At 41.0% G+C, this 19,204-nt stretch overlaps 1 protein-coding gene across 2 annotated transcripts in view; it reads right to left on the bottom strand.

The window, feature by feature from the left end:
• Window positions 1-1,528: 1,528 nt before the first annotated feature.
• Window positions 1,529-19,204, bottom strand: part of Slc1a3 (solute carrier family 1 member 3) — a 75,185-nt gene continuing 57,509 nt past the window's right edge. For both annotated transcript variants that reach the window (XM_004848608.4, XM_021261494.2), the window contains 7 exons: window positions 17,345-17,549; window positions 14,685-14,727; window positions 11,512-11,804; window positions 8,990-9,223; window positions 7,980-8,174; window positions 5,430-5,564; window positions 1,529-3,756 (listed from right to left, as the gene is read on the bottom strand). In XM_004848608.4, coding sequence (XP_004848665.1) covers window positions 3,552-3,756; window positions 5,430-5,564; window positions 7,980-8,174; window positions 8,990-9,223; window positions 11,512-11,804; window positions 14,685-14,727; window positions 17,345-17,549 — 1,310 coding nt within the window. In that variant the 3' untranslated portion in view covers window positions 1,529-3,551. The remainder of the gene's footprint in view (window positions 3,757-5,429; window positions 5,565-7,979; window positions 8,175-8,989; window positions 9,224-11,511; window positions 11,805-14,684; window positions 14,728-17,344; window positions 17,550-19,204) is intronic.

The following is a 19,204-nucleotide window of genomic DNA, read 5'->3' as shown; positions in this document are numbered from 1 at the left end:
AGGACGCTCCCCACCAGCTCCCTCTGTTCTTCCCTCCTTCTTTTTGTGTCGGCTTATTCATTCGGAGCCTGCCCTAGGCGCGACACCTCTCAACTGCTCTGGCCCCAGGAGGAGGCCACACAGAGCTGCGTATTGTTGCCCCAGTTCTGGGACCACCGGGGTGGAGCGAGGTGGGGAGCCTACCGATGATTGACAGCAGCCTGGGGTCAGGGCCTCGCGGGCCGCCCGGAAAAGAGGCCGTGTTCCTGGACCGCAGGATCCAGCCACAGAACCCCCCCTCCACCTGGAAAGGAGCCCTTCCCCAACCTTCCTTCAGACCCATGCAATTAACAGCTCTTAATTTCTGTTTGCAACGTGGTGTGTGTGAATAAAGTCATAGGAAAGAGGATTTTATTGGTAAAGTGAGATTTTTGGCTTGAGAAAAAGAATCCTGCTTGGGTTAGACAGTGGTGGTGACAGGATGAATATGGGAATGGAGCAACAGGCCCTAACTTCTGGGGGTCCAGGACTTTTAAATTATGAAATGCATTTACTAACTTTTTCATAGTTCCATTTGTGAATAGATTTGTGATTACGAAGTAAAGGGAACTCTACCTCAGGTGGCTTCTCTGTCCAGAGTGTCCCAAGTATGCAGATGATGATTTCTTTGAGTGACCAGGTTTTGTTCCTCTGGACTCTGAGCAGCCTAACTTTCTATTCACAAATTGGCTACATGAATATCATATACTGTACGCCTTGAAAAGTTAGAAGGTATTCATCCCATACAGTACAGTGGATTCACAGATTTTTTTGGTCACATGACCTTGTAGAGAAACTGGTGGAGTCCAAGGATTTCATCCAGAGAATCAGGCAGATGCGCAGATTTTCCTCAACTCCAAGGGCTATGAACCCACTGAAGTCTTCACGTGGAAGACCTAGGGGTCATGGGCCTGTCTTCGTGACTGCCCTCTTCATGGAGAGGGTCAGATGAAAGGGTCTCTAGACACAACTTAGGTCTGGAGAATTCATGATAATACTTGCCAATTCTTTATGAAAAAGCAGGTGGGGAAGGAGTCCTCTGTAAGTCTGTCTTAATGCATAGAGAGGTACACCAGCACCATGGCTGGTTCTGAAATATTCCTTGAACACTTACTCAGCATTTTGTCACAAATGGCAGTAGTAATTACACAGATAAATCTACTTAATTTGAAGGTTGAAAATCACTTTTTGGAAGAGTCCCATGGTTGTGTTACATTTTACCAATCCTGACATGAAAATGATTCCACTTCTCTGAGAAACTTGAATCTGACCTGGACAAGTAAGTGCAGGCTGCCTCCCTCACCTGCCCTTTTCCACCTCCATTTTGAGGTGTTTACAGGAGAATATGTCCTTACTTATTTCCTTGGGGCCAACTCACCCAGCACGTTCTGCCAAGATTTTACCATGCCGCGTGGCATTCTTCCCCAGCTTGCCCTGATCTCATTGCAATACTTGCATGAACAGAAAATTAAGTTTCCTTCAGGGAAAAGAAAAACAACACATGAGCATATTAATGTAAAACTATTTTTTCTTTATTGAAAATACACCTATACAGTAACGCCTCTCCATCCACACTAGGCGCGTGTGTATGCAAAGCCTGTGACGGGCTGGCCAGAGGATCACTCTAGAGGACCTGCTTTCATAAGGGACGGTTAGTATAAAAAACATCACACTGTGTAACAATTATTTTTGACACAAATGCTCTACTAGTGTCATGACAGCCTTGTACATTAATTTTTGTAGTGTATTTCCCAAATAGAGCCTCAGCATTAGGTGGTTACTCTACCACAGCCTACTGTTAACTTTTATATGCACATAGGGCTCAGGATCTCTATAAAAAAACTCTAATTGTGTATCAGAGGACAGAGGTCTAGATTCTCAGTTTGTTAGCATAATTAAGTCCATTCACCATTTTCAGGCAGAAACTCAAACACAGCTGGTACTGTCTGACGGCTCCCACTGAGTGTCTTTGACTGGATATTCTTTTAGGGGACAAAAATTAATCTTTTCAACCTGGGAGCTGCCTTGCCTGAAACTAATGCCACTGCTGTCTTTTTTTGTGATCTCATTGACATTTTCTTCCTACTCATTGGTCTTCTACTGTATCTCTTAGGGACACAAACAAAACTAAAGCAAACCCTGCTCTAGTTGCAAGTTTTGAGTAATTTGGTAAGTGGAATTTCAACACAAAGTATTTCATTTCTCTCATTCTAAGATCTGGTAAGAGAAGAGACCACTGACTCAGTTCATGGACCTTTATTAGCACATTCATTTGACTTCTTCGTCATATGTAAGAAGTCATATTTTTGTATGTATGTTTCTTGAGGGAATGATTCAAAAGTGAAAAGAAAAAGTGTTTCAGGTAAAAAAAAATCCAAATGAAACTCTTTTTAAAAATTTTTCCTTAAAGAAGACCTAAACTGTTGGTGTTACAAAATCCTCTCTTTAATGCCAGTCACGCTTGCTTCTTCCTCAGCTCTGTGGTGTTCCATAGTAAGACCAAGAGCACCCTTGCTAGTTGCTAGTCTGTTTATTTCCTAAAGGTCTTTTGTCAGTGGAACAGTGGGAGACATCCTCCCCTTCAGGTTGGGGAGAGGAGGAAAGAAGCAAATACTTCCCCTGGTGGAAATAGTTAGAAAAAAGGGTTGCATTAATAATCCCTCTCCTGGAATGGCCTGTGACCTGATGACTTGCATAACTGACATTTTCGATACAGGAGCTGGTGAACTTCGCACCATCTTGCCCCAGTATAGAAATGTTCACTTCCGTTAAGTGTTCTTTCTCAGAGCCCTGTACTGCATCGACTGATACCTGGTGTGCAGGGTATCCCATGGGGAAACTGAGGGCAGGCTCTTTTGAGATGTCACAGGAAGACTGGGCTAGTGAAACCATAAAGGCATCTAGGGAAGTCACTCATTGTTCAGCCGAGGACACTGAGGCCTGGAGATAAGAGGTAACTTGCTCCAGGCCACATGGAAATTTCACTTGCTGTCCCTCCTCACAGCTGTGTGGGATGTGTCGATCTACATTTTCCTGATCCCAATAAAATGAAGACACAAGTCAGAAGAGAAAGGGAAAACAATCCTTCTACAGTCCAACTCACAGCTGATGGTTTTCCATTGAGTTGCTATGTTTTGAGACTAATATTCTGAAGGATTTTTATAATTTGAAAGTTGACTTAAAATATTTTAGCCTATTTGTTAGATTCTTTAACTTATAAAACAATCATATTTGTGGGATCACGTGCCAGATAAATTTGCAAGACAGGATCAAGATGATTTTTTGATCCTACTACCTTATTAGGTAAGACTAATATGAGATGATTTACAAATTGCAAATGTGGGATGAAAACAATATGGTTTGGCTGCCTCAAAATCCTCCCTTGTTTTTGGATGGATACCTTCCAATCCTATCCCAGCAGGGAGAAAAGAGGAGGGAAGGGGCTCGCTGGAAGGCATGAGCCTAATGAGATGGACACATTTCACGATGGTTTCAAACCCCTGGTGCTCAGGAAAGCATCTCTTTGCGTTAGTCTACATCTTGGTCTCACTGTCAAGAGGTTTCTCAGTTTCATTGTCCTGAGCAATCAGCTGGTATGGCTTTTTCATTTCATTCTCTTCAATCACCGAGTTACCCATTTCGACATCTCTGTTCTTCAGTTCATGTCGTGACAAGTGCTCCACAATCCCGGCTCCCAGGGAGTCACCCAGTACATTGGTTGTGGTTCGGAGGCGGTCCCTGAAGTGGGGTGGGAGGGAGGGAGAAGGAGATTTCAGCTTCTATTGTGAATGGCTGACAAAGTCTTTAGGAGGTCTCTCCTCCCGCCTCCCTCCCTCTGTCTCTTCTCTCCCCTTTCCTCTCCTGTCCCCTCTCCCTTCATGTGCACCTCTCCCCGCCTTTCCCTGGTGGTACTTCGAACTGAATCCAGGGCCTTAGCACTGAGTTACATTCTCAGGGTTTTTTTCTTCTTATTTTGAGTCAGGGCCTTGCTAAGTTGCCCAGGTTGAGCTTGAAGTTGCAATCCTCCTACCTCAGCCTTCTAGAGTGTTGGGATTTCAGGCAAGTGTACCTTTCAGGTACCACCACACTCACCTACAAGCATCTCTTAAAGTTTAATGTAGTGTAGCCATCCATTGGATGGTTACCTACAGAAATGTAGGTAACATTATAACAGCAGCTATTGAAAATCAGTCCACAAGAACAATCTATTTTCAGTTACTGAGGTGACTGTAGCTAGAACATCAGTAGTGGGAAGTGACCTTTCTCTTTCTTCTTTTAAGTTTTCTCTTTTATTGAAGGTTTCTCCAACTCACCTTCCTTTACACCAGCAGTTCTCAAGGGTCTAAAGACCCTTGGGGGTCCCTGAGGTCAAAACTATTGTACAACAATATTAAAAGGTCATTTATCCCTGTCACACTCATTTTCTCAAGATTTCTGGTAGAGTTTTGCAAAGGCTACCCTATATGTGATATCAACTCATTGGATATAGAAGCAATTAGGATGACTCCAGTTGTATGAATACTTAGGAAACTTACGGTGGGTCAAGTGCTGGCATATGTGTCATTGCATTTAGCCCTCACAGTGCCAGCATGAAGCAGAGGACATGATAATCCCAATTTTAGAGGTGAAAACTAGCGTGGTGGATGGCCTATCACCCAAGTGACTGGGAAACTCATGCTGGGACCCCGGGCTTAGTGTACACTCATGGCTCTTCATGGCCATCAGTTCTGGTAAGGTCAGCATGTTGACCCCAGTGCCCAATATGTTCCTCTAGGCATTGGCTTTGGGCATTCTTGGGAGAACTTTTTCAAAAGTGGACGGAAATTTGTAAGAGGCAAAGGGCAGAGAATCTTAGCTGGAACAGCAAGGGAAGAGGACTCAGGGATAAGCCCTAGAGGTCGGGGTCTGGAGGTGTTAAGGGTACATTTTTTAGAATTTTCTCCAGAGCCTGAAATCAGTTCCACTTAATGACACTAGGTCTCCTCCCACTGTCTGCCCGGCCACCTCAGCTTGTATGGCTCAGAGGAACATTTGCCCTGCATTTCACCATTGGAATAGGAAGTGCAAAGAGGAAGTGCCAGAGCCAGTGTGTGGGACCCCTGTGGGAACCTGTCGTGCAATTCAGAGAGGGCCTTGCTGATTAACGCTGGCTTGCAGAGAGCAGGTTTCCTAACTCGAATGGCTTACAGGGTGACAAGTATGGTGGTCAGATGTTCCCTGCAGGCTGATGGGGGGGGGGATAAGTGCACATGGCTCCTCAGGCTTTGTCTCCAGATAGGGGCCAGGGATCAAGGAATGAGGAAAATTTAATTTTAGACCAAGCTGGCTTTCTTCTCCACGTTCTTTCTGGGGGCATGCCAGGCTGCTTGGTGCCCTGCAAAGTGAGCCAGATGCAGCCTGTGCGTACTCACAGGAACCAGTCCACTGCGATGATGAGCGTGATGTCGTCAGTGGGCAGACCCACAGATGTCAGCACAATGACCATGGTGACCAGGCCCGCCTGAGGAATCCCAGCTGCCCCAATACTCGCAGCCGTAGCTGTGATGCTATTGAAATAAGCACCGAAACAGAAAACATTTTACAAATCTCACCCAGTGGAGAACACCCTGTCAAACACACCTGGTAACAATGCCTGACTTGTCATGTTGTCAGAAGAGACATGCTTCAGAAAAATAGAAATGAGTTTTTAAAAAAATCACCACACTAATATTAATATTCAACACATACGTATTACATGTCATGTGCTATGCTAAGCATGGCTTACTTCTCACGGCTTACTTCTCACAACCTTCATGCAGTTGGTCCTACCATGACAGCCATCTTTAAATGAAGGATTGATGTCTATATTCCTTTTCATGTTCCTGAAAGTGTTTGTACATATAAAATGCCACAGAATTACAGTAACAATTTGTTCCCAATAATTTGCCTATCCAAGTAGAGGATTATAAAGAGACTAAACTTGTACAACTAATGTAATCAGAAAAAATTAAATTTATTAATTCAAAGGCAAAATGACTGATAAACAATGTTCTGTAGCTCTATAAGTTTTTGGGAGGGTATGGTAATGTGGACTGGTTTGCTGAGCTGTTTGAAACTCAGCTTGTTAAATACCTACTTAATAGGGTGATGTGAGAGTATAAAAATTTTCATAAATATTAGAGTATTACTTAGATCTAAAATGGTATTAATAAAGCACTAAATTGTGGCAATGACTGCCCATAGAGGTACTAGCACTTTTTGCTGGTATATGGCAACTCAAAATGAAGACAACACTTCCCGGCCTCCTTTGGAGCTTAGATTTAGTTCTAGCCCATGAGACATGAGTGGAAATGATCCTAATTTAGAGGCTATGGCATGTCTCCACTTTCTACTGGCTAAAATTTGGGGGTGGTGATGAGCCATTCTCAACCACCTGGATGAGGGTGATACCCCAGAGATTTTGGAATCACATACGTGGTCTCTTACACAGCAGAACACCAGTATCATCATTTTTATTCCACTGCATCCTGCAGCTATTACCCCTTTTCAATAACATACAGTATATATACAAAGCCTAACTGGGGATTTAGCTCAGTGGCGCCACGCCTGCCTCACAAGCACAAGGTCCTGAGTTCAATCCCTGGTACTGGAAAAAAAAAATCTCAAGATAATTTATTTCTAAATAAACATAACAAAAATGTGAGGTTACTGATAAAGATGAAAAGGAACCATAAAACCAAATGCAGAGCATAAGCCTGGATTTGGTTTTGCTCTGGGAGAAAAAGCTATAAAAGACATTTTGCGGACAGCTGGGAAAACCTGAAGATAGACTGGGATATTCTAGAAGTACTTCAGGGTTCTTACTATTATGGTTATATAGAGGATTGTCCTTATTCTTAGGAGCTGCATGCTGAATGATGTACAGGGGTGAGGGGAGGCAGCAAAAATGGCAAAATATTAACAAGTTTTAGGTCTGGGTAGAAGATGTTTGTTGTAACATTGCTTCTGCTTTTCTATATGTGTAACTTCTATAATAAAGAGCTGTGAAAATAAAAAAATCTGATTTATTTTGATCTCTGAAATATATTGCTCATAATAATTAAAACCAAAATGAGCAACAGTGAAGAACAGAGGCAGATTGAGATCTTGAGGCTTAAAGTCTCCTGTGGCCATTAGACTCATGGGTCCCTTGTTCCTAGTCACTTTCAGAAGGCAAAAGGGGGACATGCATGGGTTATCTGTGAAAGAGTATAAGAGAAACTGGTAAGTGACACTGGTTGCTTCTGAAGAAGGAAACTAAGAGATTGGAAAAAGGTATAGAAAAGAAAATTACTTTTTACTAGTCACCTCACACATAAGAGTTTAAAAAATTCCCTGGAAAAATCAAATTCTCAATCTTACTTGTCAGTATAATCAGTCATCTTTCTTATATGGCCTAAAAACTAACCCCAGAGAAAAGTTTTCTAAGTGTATATTTATTTTCCAACATTGCCTACAAAAGCTAACATATATTATTGAAGTATAACAACTTTTTAAGAAGAGAAATATTCATACTTTGTATTTTTCAGGCATTAAAAAGAATGAACTAGATTTGTAAATGATATATTGATAAGAAAACCAGTCAAATGTTACACAATATGTATGATATGATTAATTACAAAAAAGAAGTGGACCTGTGTCTATGCATATGCAAAATTCTTCCGAAACTAAACATGAATAATGATCACTTACAAAAAAATGCAGTGATATGGTATCACATAAGCTATACTTTGTACTTTACGCGCTTCTCTGTTATTCATTTTGTTGTTAATGAGTATGTGCATCTATAATAGCTAATAAAAATATCTAACTATTCTCCCAATCCCCAACCTCCTGTTTATAAGGGATCCTCTTACCAACTATTTCTTCAACCATCCTTGATCTCTCTCTTATTTGTTAAAAGTCTATTCTTAAGAAAATGTTGTTTTGAACTCTTCTTTTACCTGATTGTAATAATCTGTCCAAAGTTCAGGTCAAAGTTGTTAACTTGAGCGATGAAAATGGCAGCCAAAGCCTCATAGAGGGCTGTTCCATCCATGTTAATGGTGGCCCCCACAGGGAGCACAAATCTGGTGACACGTTTGTCTACGCCATTGTTCTCTTCCAGACACTTGAAGGTGATAGGCAGGGTGGCAGAACTGAGAACAGTAAAACAAGGCATGTCAGCTGAGCGTCCTGTAGTTCTGTGTCTGTGTTTGATCTTTTGGACAGACAGTTCCTTCCTCTCCCTAACTTAAAGGGAACTAAGTCAGCACTTGTATAAAAGGGGAGCAGGGTTAGGAACAACGTGGTCCCCTCAGGGGGTCATTTGGAAGCTGTCCTGCTTCTGGGTTCCTCTGAGGCATCACTCATGGTTTTTCCCCATTACAGAACCCCTTGCCAAGTCACTCTGCCATCTCAACTGGAAGAGGGTGAGGGCAATGGACAGGAAAGAATAGGTAACTTCTATTTTGTCCCTCACAAAAGAATATGCAGCCAGTGATTCCCTGTATCCCAAATAGATATGAAAAAGCAAATTCATTATTCCTGAGGTTTAAAACCCAGCACAAACACCTCTATCTACCTCTAACCTGAGGAGTTCAGGTTCAAGATAAAATTTTAGACACATTGTCTTGGAGGAATGTGATGGTTAGGCTTGATTGTCAATTTGATTGGCTTGAGAGCTACCTAGATTAGTAAAGCACACACAGTGTGTCTGGGTGGGGTGTGACTCTGGGAACTGTATCAAGTCCTTGGTCCCTTCCTCTCCATGCTCTTCTCTTGTGCTCTGTTTCCTGGCCACCCTGAAGTGAGTAGCTTTGCTCCACTATGGATTCATATTTCTGCCTTGGAGCTAATGGACCGTGGACTGAAACCTCTGAAACCATGAGCCAAATTAAACCTCTCCTTTGATTTGCAATTGTCAGGATTTTGTCTCAGTGATGGAAAAGCTGACCAATACAGGCATACATACCTTGAAGAGGTCCCCAGAGCTGTGATGAGTGCTTGCAGCAAACCTCCAATGAAGACCCAAGGGTTCTTCCGGGTTACCAGGAAGTAGAGTAGAGGTAGGACAATGACTGCATGAATGAGGAGGCCGACAATAACTGTCACTGTATACATGGCAAGTTGCCCTCCAATCACACCCATGTCTTCCATCTCAACAATTTTCCCTGCAATCAGGAAGAGGATCCCCAGAGGGGCATACCTATGGAGAAGCAACACATACACAGTTGAAAGTATGATTTCCAATGAGCTATTCCATGTAAATTCCCCAGGAAACTATTAGGAATTATAGAATCTGTGAATTTCTTTCTTTTCTTTAATATAAATATCCCCCTGGATATGGCTGAATCAGAGTTTCCTGTCAGCCAGTCTTCCTCTAAGACACATTTTTATCCTCTTACACCTATGAAGAAGGCAGGCATGTATGAGGTAGTTCTCCTTTCACAGTACCGAGGAGGCCACTTTTCTGGTCTTCACACACTCCCCACGCCTCCTGAACACTGCTAAGTACCTGGAACTGCCATAACCCACTGGACCTATATTCTCACTTCTGGGTGCATTTTCCAGTTCAAACAAGGGACACATAATGCCATATCAGTGTTTCAGATTTACAGTCATCTCTCTTACTCCAGGGCCACTTTTATGACTTTTTTCCATATCTCCACATCACTTAAATATTACTTAGTATTTTTCTTCACCATTTTTACCTAAATAAATTTACTTTAAGAGAGTTTTATGTTACAGTGCAAATGGAAAACCAGTATCACTTGCTCTCTAAATAGTATATAAATAAATTCAGAGCTATTACAATTAATATGCAAACATGTTCTACCACAATCAGGTTATAGGTGTTGTAATTAAGTAATTATTGCCTCCTGGCTGCTCTTGTCTTGCTTTCCCCTGCAGACTCTGAAGAGAATAAACAGCTGATCACAAAATGACTTGGACGTACTAAAATGCTCCTGGTTGCTCAAAGGCTCCGCTGCCTGGCTTTCAACCCTCTTTTCTGAGGTGTGCAGTAGACTACCACTGAACTCACATTACCAGCGCAAAGAAGCTATCACCCTTAAGGAAAAGGGTCTTCTGGGAACTGCAGAGAACTTATTGAGAACTGAACAGTACAACGCTTCTTTCAAAAGTCCTTTACAAATGCAGGCCAGGAAATCATAGGAGTACCTGTTTTCAGAGAAGTAATAACTCAGTGTTGAATGTGTAGGCAAATGTACAGCTAGAAAAGCTACATGTGAGGTTCATTCAGTGGCCTTGAATGGGTTTCTTTCATGGAAGAGGTGAAAGGTGGAGGCATTTTAATAATATGAAGATAAATGTCCACTTTCAGCCCTGCTGGGATTTCAAAGGCGCCTTCCAATCGGCGGCTCCTGTGGAGATCACATTCTGACCTGTCTTTGTGCCCATGTTCATATCCATCTTGTGCAAACTCCTAAAAAGTGGATTCCTCTGGGCTTTGGTGGCATTAGAGACAAAGGGCATTTTTAATCACGTTGGGGAGTGAGTGCTTTTCATAGCAATGGAAGCCTTCTTGCCTCAGGTGCCAGGAAAGAGTTTGGATATTAAAAAATAAAGGATAAAAGGAAAGCAACCCCCACATGAGGCCTAAACCAAGCAAAATGTTCTCTCGCTGCTGGGGAGTTTACGTTCCAAGGGCAATGCTCCCCTTTGGGTTTAGTCTTTTCCTTTGTCTCCTGCTCTCAGCTTTATTAAAGGAAGTGCTGCTATTAGTCGTGGTGTGTGTTCCGTGGTACTTCCCATGAGGGCTTCTGTACATTGCACCAGCGCTGCTGTATATACTTCTTTCTTAGGGCTCAAACAGAGAAAGGAGGCCTCAATTTTTTGATGGCGTAGGCCCTCTGCATTGGCTTTTCTCTCAGGTGGGAAAGCTCTTCTTTGGGTTCTTTGTGGGACTGGCTTCTGCTGGGTATTCAGGTCTTAGCAAAAAATGTCTCCTCAGAGGTCTTTCTTCATCATACAGGGCAAATGCCCTACCTTCTCCCCAGTCACCTGCTATTCTATTTTATATTTTCACAGTACTTATAATTAAAGCACCTGGGTAATTTGTTTGGTTATGTTTGTCTCCTTTAAAAAATGAAAGATCCAGAGGATGCCCTTGCATGCTCTTTGCATTGCTGTATTCACAGTCCTTTACATGCTCTGCTTGCCATATAGTAGACAATAAATGTTTCTGAAATTAATAACTGCATAGGTGCAAAGTGGGCCAGTGAGGTGTGGGATTCCATTGGCACTGGGGTAAAGGAGTTGACACCTTTTGGAAACCAGAAGTAAACTTATTGAGAGGCTTACACATAGGTTCATGGACACTACAGGCTCAGAAGTACATTGATTTCCTTGTGCTGACCAGAGCGAGATCACTGCAACTGGCCATCCGGCCTGGTGGTGTCTTTCTCAGTACTTAACACATTTTGATGGCATTAAGGATCTTACATTTGGCTACACACCCACAGAAATACATACCACATTATCACTGCGACCAATCTCATGATGGCTTCATTAAGAGAATCAAAGAACTCTCTCAGGGCTTGCCCGTGCTCCTTCATATTTCCAATCACAAAACCGAAGCACATGGAAAAGACAACTAGTCCCAGGGCATTGACCCCATTCACAGATCCCGGAACTGGGACCATCTCCTCTGTGATCCGACTGAGAGTCTCCATGGCCTCTGACACATTGTTTATCACGGCACCCACAAGGGTCTCATTGGGTTGGATGGGCACTCTAAAGCTTCTCTTCTCATAGTTGGTTTTAAACTTAAAAATAAAAAGCACACCAGGAATTAAAAGTGATTTTTATTTTTTTCTTTTGCTTTCCTGTTCTAATTTTCCATAATAAACATTACATTTGTATTCAAAGCATAATGTCATAGAAACTATCCATTTGTCTATCTATTAATCTATCCATCTACCATGTATTTCTCTATACATCTGTGGCAATCCCCTATTCCTCAACACAGACAGACAGAGAGACAGGCAGACCTATATCCACTCAAGTACATATAACACACACATGCATTCAAAGACATAATAAATCACAACAGGAAGTAGATGCTTGGCTAAAGGCATTGGACTAAACACACATGTGCTTTTGCTTCCTTCTGAAACCCTAGTAAAATGACAATGATGAGATTTTAAGAAGCCGTGAACCTCAATACTCGCAAGAGTCCTTTTACTTTCTACAGGTATCATGCTACAAGATCATTGGCAAGCTATCCCCCACCCTTCTCTCATATTCCACAGCTGTGAAACAGGAGTGACTGCACTGGTTCTACTTCACAGAGTTGTTGCAATGATCAAATCAAACATAATATACGAGAACATCTTGTAAATTTTACAGTACTATGCTAATGTTGGCTAATGATGCTCAGTGACAAAGTCCTCCAGGGATTAGACCTAGTTGGAGATTTTGGTCCAGTCATCAAGCCATTCCTGATATTATCAATTCTTAGAATAGGTGCCTGATGAATAGCGATGATGACAACTCACTTTCTTCAAGCCCTTAGTGGCATTTCTCTTCTTATTGGAGAGATGGCCTTTCTCCCATTGCTTTTGCATAGATGCCTGACCAGGAGATGCAGAGAATATTGCTGTGGCTACATGAAACAATGAAGCTCATCCCTATGTGACTGTAACAGGAGTAGAATTCCTGGTCTTGATATTGGTGGTGGCAAAGCAAGACAGAGTAATAATGTAAGGCTGTTGACTGGATTTGGAGTGGAGGGAAAGAATGGCCAGATGTGAAGTGCTTGGCCATTTCTTTGCCAAGAGTAAGCAGGAGACTTTCTGGTCTGTTGGAGACCTGTTATTCCCTAACAAGGGCAAGGCTAGCTGTCAATACTGTGGACACATCCCTGAACAATCAGTTGTACTGCTGGTAATTTCAAGCAACAAAGAATCTAGTCAATTCCTAAATCTCTTTACTCTGTTGGGTGCTTATGCATTTTATAAATTGTCCATGGTAGATTTTCTATCCCCATCAGCCTGTTTTGTGTCTCCAACTCCTTCCCCTTAGACACAATTTGCAGCTTACTCAGAAATTGCAACTTCATTTGCATTCTGGTCTAAGCCAAATAGATCTGGGGAGATACATTTGCTTTCCCTTCAAAATCCTATAAATGCAATCCCAAACTAAATACAATAAATCTGCACAAATCAGCACTTTTCCCATCTGAAAGATCTGGAAATCAACATTTTTTATATCACCCAGTGCTAGCTGAAAACTGGAATATGGTGCTGGGGTTGGTTGATTGGCTTGAAAAGGGCTTATTATTTATGGTTATAGCTGTTTTTGAACAAAGTTAGATTTTGGCTTTTTAGGATTTTTTTTTTAAAGAAAAGATTCTACTTGAATTTTGCAATGTGTGCATGCCCTGCCTATTAAAATAGTCTTAATAATTTTTTAAAGAGAAAAAACAAAAGGGGACTTAGATGTGTAAAACTCTGTTTTCCATGAGGTTAGGATTTTGTCTTGTTTGTTTTACAGATCCCAAGCAGAAAGGTTACGGAGCTACCACATAGGTGAATGGACAGCATCTGGGAAAGTGTTTGGGAACTATTATTTAATATAGAATGACTGTTTCCCTTTTCATATTCTGGGCAACAAAGCTTTTATAGTTAAGTGAAGTTAGAATGAACTTTGTTGATTTTTATTCCCTAAAAGTAAAATGTATTTGTATTCACAATGCTGTGAGCTAAGAATTGCTTAGATGCTAGGCTAAAAGGAACTGGACTTCACAATAGCCTCCAGGTAAGGGTCTCATCACCCTGGATGTTGCTTTCTAGGAAGCAGAATGTAGTAGCAGGAAGTGGATGGAATCTGTAGTCAACACAACTGATCTGAATTCTGGGTCTGCCATTTTCTCTTTGTGAGAACTTGTGCCTATTACATAATCTCCCAGTTCTTATAAATGAGTGCCTCATTAGCCCAATGAAGATGTTATGCTCATCATTTTATGTGAGGATTAAATATAACATTAGTCCATGGCACACGACAGGCATTCTGTATATGAGGATACCATTTGTTTCTCATATGGTTCTCCTTTAGAATCCTGAAGGTCCTGAGTAGATTGTTAATAAAAACACTCCAGTGATTTTTAAAATCAAACCTAGAAACTGGAATAGCCAATTCAATGCATTTTATACTGGAGTTTGTTTGCTTTGTGGGCTTTTGTAAGTGAGCAGTGGGGAAAGGGAGGAAATCTCCTGATTAGCCCTCTTAACAATAACAGGGGCTGGGTGTGGTGGAGCTCTCCCATAATCTTAGCCTTCATGAGGCTGAGGCAGGAGGATTTCTGTGAGTTGGAGGTCAGCCTGGGCTACATAGTGAATTCAAGGCCAGTCTGTACTATGTAATGAGTCTCAAAACAAACATACATACAAACAAACAAACAAACCAATAACAGGGGCTCAATGTACTACTTTGGGGCAAGACACACCACATCTAGCAACTAGTAAGCCTTCAATACAATGTAAGACTCACTTTCCCTGAACCCCCAAATTTCCTAGAAAACCCTGTTCTTTTCCATTTGGTTGCAGAGAAACTGCAGCGGACATGTGTGCATGGGGGGCTCTCCACTTGGTTTGGTATGCCAAAGAAAAATTCCAAAGGTGAATGGGTTGCTGTAGAGTGTTTACCTGTTTAAAGCAGGCTTCCACCAGATTTGGAGGGAACATGTTCCTGCAAAGAAAATAGCAGTTACTTGATGAATTTCCCAAATACTGTACTGTTTGTTCCTTCAATATTGTTTGATCATGTCTAAGGTAAAGAATGCATTGAAACAAGTAGCAAATGGAAAAAGACCATGATTTTATGATTTGAAATGGAACATATGGTTATCACTAAGTGTGGCTAACGTAACTCATATTTTCAGGGAAGGGACAAATTCAACTCAATTGTCCTCTTGCCAGCCAATGAGATTCCTCATTTGGCCATTACATAATCAAAACCCTCTTCCTAGAAAGAATCAAAGTGAGACTGGAAATACCTTTTATCATTTGCAGTATGAGTGATTGAGGTATTATTCAGTAGTGGTCATTTTAGTTATTGTGTTATGTGTTTAAGGACCAAGTGTTCTGAATCAAAACTCCTGGTTTGACTGTAAATTCTATTTCCCAGAAGTCTAATGGGGGATAGAACATTGGCACTGAATTGCTGGAGCTTCTGGGGGTCTTTGGCAGCCCATAAAATCTGACCTTGAGGCCCATGTAGCAGGGTATGTCACTTCCTCAGAGACTGCATCAGAGCAGTGTTTGAGTTCATTCTGGGAGAAGAGCAGCAATGTGGCTGGGGAATGTGACACTGTCCAAGTCATGACACCCATTTATGTCTCAGTTGACTCATCTGTTAAAGTGGAGACTGGAATTGCTTCTCAGCCTTTTGGCTAAGATCAAGTGTAAAGAGGAGACTGGATTAAATCATCATTAGGGATCCAAGATGGAAGGCAGGGAAGATATGATCCAGGCAGATATCTTAAACTTGAGATTCCAGATGTTACATCTTTCAAAGTCATGCTTTAAGGTTGTAAATTCATTCTACTATGTAGACGATCATGTTTTCTTTTCATTCCCATTTATGTTCTATGGGATTGTTTCTATGATAGAAATACGCATTTAGGAGACTTCAAGATAAATGCTGAAGCCAAGTGACTGGGTGGTGGCAGCATATTCCTGTCTTTGTTGCTAAGGCAAACATGGGGCATAAACTCACAGTACTCTGATGGACCAATCAGACTGAGAATGAAAATATACCAATCCTTTAAGCAAAGGTAGAAATTATAGGAAAAGAGCCTATAATAAGACTCCTGACCCAAACTACTTGAGAGTGAAGTTCATAAAAACATGATGAAAAATAGGCTATTGTTATTAACTCCCCTGAAAAGGAATTTCAAGAAGAAGCCTCATGGTGTTGAGTGATGCCTATGGTGGGAATTGAGAGTTGCTGCTGCCAAGACCCTCTGGCTCCCAAATCTCTTGTGAATCTTACTTTCAGACCCACTCCTTGCAATGGCATCTGAAATGAATCCCTTGAATGAGTTTTCTTCAGGTGGCCATGGGAAATCCTTTCCTAGACACTTTGTTGCTAGGTTTCAGACAGACAGGCTGGGTGGGCTCCTTGGTGGGGGAATGCTAAGCAGACGGGGGATGTGGAGGCCTGTTCTGGGAAATCTCTAGAGCTGGAAAGAAAGAGTTTCTAGGTCTACTCTCTAGTTTGCTTTGTGCACTGGTTGACTCCTATGGACTCCTATGAATCTGCATATGAATTCCCTTGCCTTCTGGCTGCCTGTAGGTTTGTCTAGTGGCATGCATTGACAGATCATAGGATAGAGTAAGAAGTCCATGTGTGTATTCTATTACCTCTCTCATTGACAAGGTTGGTGGCAGCTCCTTTACTCCAATTAAAGCTGGAGCTCCTACCCTGAAGCCACTTCTCCATGGCTACAGCTCTTTCTGGGTCCTAGTAACAGCTCCCTTCCTAGCCAGGAGTGGAACAAAATAGCTTCCTACTGTTGTTAGTTCTCTGGTACCTCATCGTCGCTGGGGAGTTCCCCTAACCATGCCTAAGTTTTTGCAAATCTTCTATAATGCTCCTTTTGAGTATACCGTATGCTTCTTGCTAAGACCTGATAACACAGGGCAGATGTACAGAAAAAGAAAGCAGGGAAGTGCCAGGATCAAACTTGGGCTTACTTCACAGTTCTGTTAAGGGCCATCTGTTACCAAGTTCACTTCAAGTGTTAGATAAGACTCACTTATAATCAATATCTGGTTGTTAATAAAACAATGATGAAGAATTTATTCTTTGATATTAAACTAATCTGCCATATCCTTTCTTCATAAATAGTACAAAAGGAAAGTCTTGGGAATGACCAAATGATCTGCAAAGTCCCTTATGTAACTATGTTTTGTATAATGAACAATGATATTCATTCTAAATTAGGGGTTTAATGGTTAAGCTAAAAACCAGCTTTAAAGTGTAAGAGTTAAAAAATAAGTTAAGAATTATTTATATTCCAAGGTGAGCTTCACAGTGGAGAAAACTTAGTGATGAGATTGTGAATCCTAAAAGCAGGGCTCTCAAAATTTGTCTCTTCTTCTTGACCTTCTCACCTCTTGCATATGATTGGAGAAAATAAAACCTTACTTTAATTTCTGTTAGAAAGTGAAGATGTAGCCTTCATTTCAAGCCAGGCAAGAATGGTTCAGTCAGATACCTCTTCCAGGGTTTGATTAGCTCCCCCAAATAAGGGAATTGAGTTGTCAGAATATACTCAAGGGACAGGCTTATAAGGACATACCTGATTAAGTCCAGGAAGGCATCTGCAGCAGTCACTTGGACAATTTTGCCTTCTCTGTACATGTTTTCCTTTGTGCCCTTTCCAGGATGGATGATGATGACAACGATTATGCCAATCACCACAGCAATGATGGTGGTAGTCATGTAATAGACTACAGCTCGCATTCCCATCTTCCCTGATGCCTTACTATCTAGGGCCGCCATTCCTGGTGAAGGCAAACAGAAGGAGATTTCAGGAGGTGAGTCCAAGGGATTCTCCAGGGGAAGACAATGGGAACAGCATTTCCTTCTTCACTCCTTACCCTCATCCCACTCAGCAATACATGTTACAAGAAAGTGGCCCCAGATTTATTCAGGGGACCACAAAAGGTGAAGGGAAAAAGCCAGATTGGCTAGGAATCAGCTGTGCCAGTGAGCATGAAATCTCTCATTTTCAGCCCCAAGAGATGAGTTCACATGGACAAATAAAATAAACTCTGCTCTCTAATGGTTTGAAAATGCAGTGGAAATCTTTCCTTGGTTACTACTAGTTGGGGAACCTACAAATGTGAGTAGTATGTGTGTACATAGAAATATTTAAAATATTTTCTAATATTTAAATTATTTTCCAACAGAATAATCTAAGTTTACCTCAAGGAAGTTCAAATACTGTGGTCATTATTATTTTATAAATGTTTTGGGGAGTCTTTTTAACATGTTTTAGGGCCAGGGATTTAGCTGAGTAGTTCCACCGCCTGCTTTGGAAGCACAAGGTCCCGAGTTCGATCCCTGGTACCAAAAAATAAAAAAATAAAAAAAAACAATGTTTTATGTAAAACTTATGTTATTATTCTAATCACCTGCTGATCTAGCTCCAATTTGCATTTCAGGTAAACACTAGATTCTAAAGCTAAAGTTCTCAAATATTTTCTCTGCTGTTTCATTTCAGCTCATCTCATAAAATTAAAGAAAATTATTTTGGTGGTATTCTTCTCACTCTTGGACCATGTCTTCCTCTATCTTGTCCCATAGGTCTAGGACATCTTGTCACATGTTAAAAAGACCTCTTTGCCTCATTTCAAGATACCTTCAAATTCTACCTTAGGAAAAGTGACATCTAGGCAAAAAAAAAAAAAAAAAAAAGAAGTCATGACTTGAAGGCATCTTGAATGGTGCTAGCCTGTTGGACAAATGGTGCTTCTTTGGCTGGAAAACAATTGGAAATGGCACAAAACTAAATTATTTATAATAATATGGACTCTTTTGCTTCATTAGCCATTTCCTCATTTTTCTTCTTTTTTTTTTAATCCCCCTCAACCCATAATAACACTAAAATCCAAGTATAGTAAAATCCAATTATTGTTAGACTATTTTATTTACTATTTAAAACTGTGTTTCCACAAATGTATTAAAAGTTATACTATATATCAATGGTAGATATCAGAGTTTCATGGTTTAATATTAAGTAATGACCATGTTCACACAAACATAATTAGATTAAGATAAAGTATTGAAAAACTAGTGTCCATGAGTGCCAGATGTCTGGTTGGATTTGCCCAAAAATGTTAATTTGATACAAAGGTAATTGAAGGTGGAAGTTGAATCCAGGAGCTTCAATTTATAATTTCACTTGTATCTGAATCATACCATTTATAAACATTTACTTCTTTTGTGGTACTGGGTATTAAACCCAGGGCCTTCACAGCGAGCTATATCCCCAGCCCTTTTTATTTTTAATTTGAGACCAGTTCTTGCTGTCATTAAATTTTGATCCTCCTGCTTCAGCCTTCCAGTGTGCTGGGATTACTGGTGTGTACCACCACATCCAGTTTACTCAGTACTTGATATATTTTTATTTTTAACAACCAATATGGCAGATTAA

The sequence above is a fragment of the Heterocephalus glaber genome, unplaced genomic scaffold (genome assembly GCF_053883595.1).
Source record: "Heterocephalus glaber isolate CG9 unplaced genomic scaffold, H.glaber_assembly_v1.0 deba00001538, whole genome shotgun sequence".
NCBI classification, from domain to species: domain Eukaryota; kingdom Metazoa; phylum Chordata; class Mammalia; order Rodentia; family Bathyergidae; genus Heterocephalus; species Heterocephalus glaber.
This window is presented reverse-complemented; position numbering and strand designations above follow the sequence as displayed.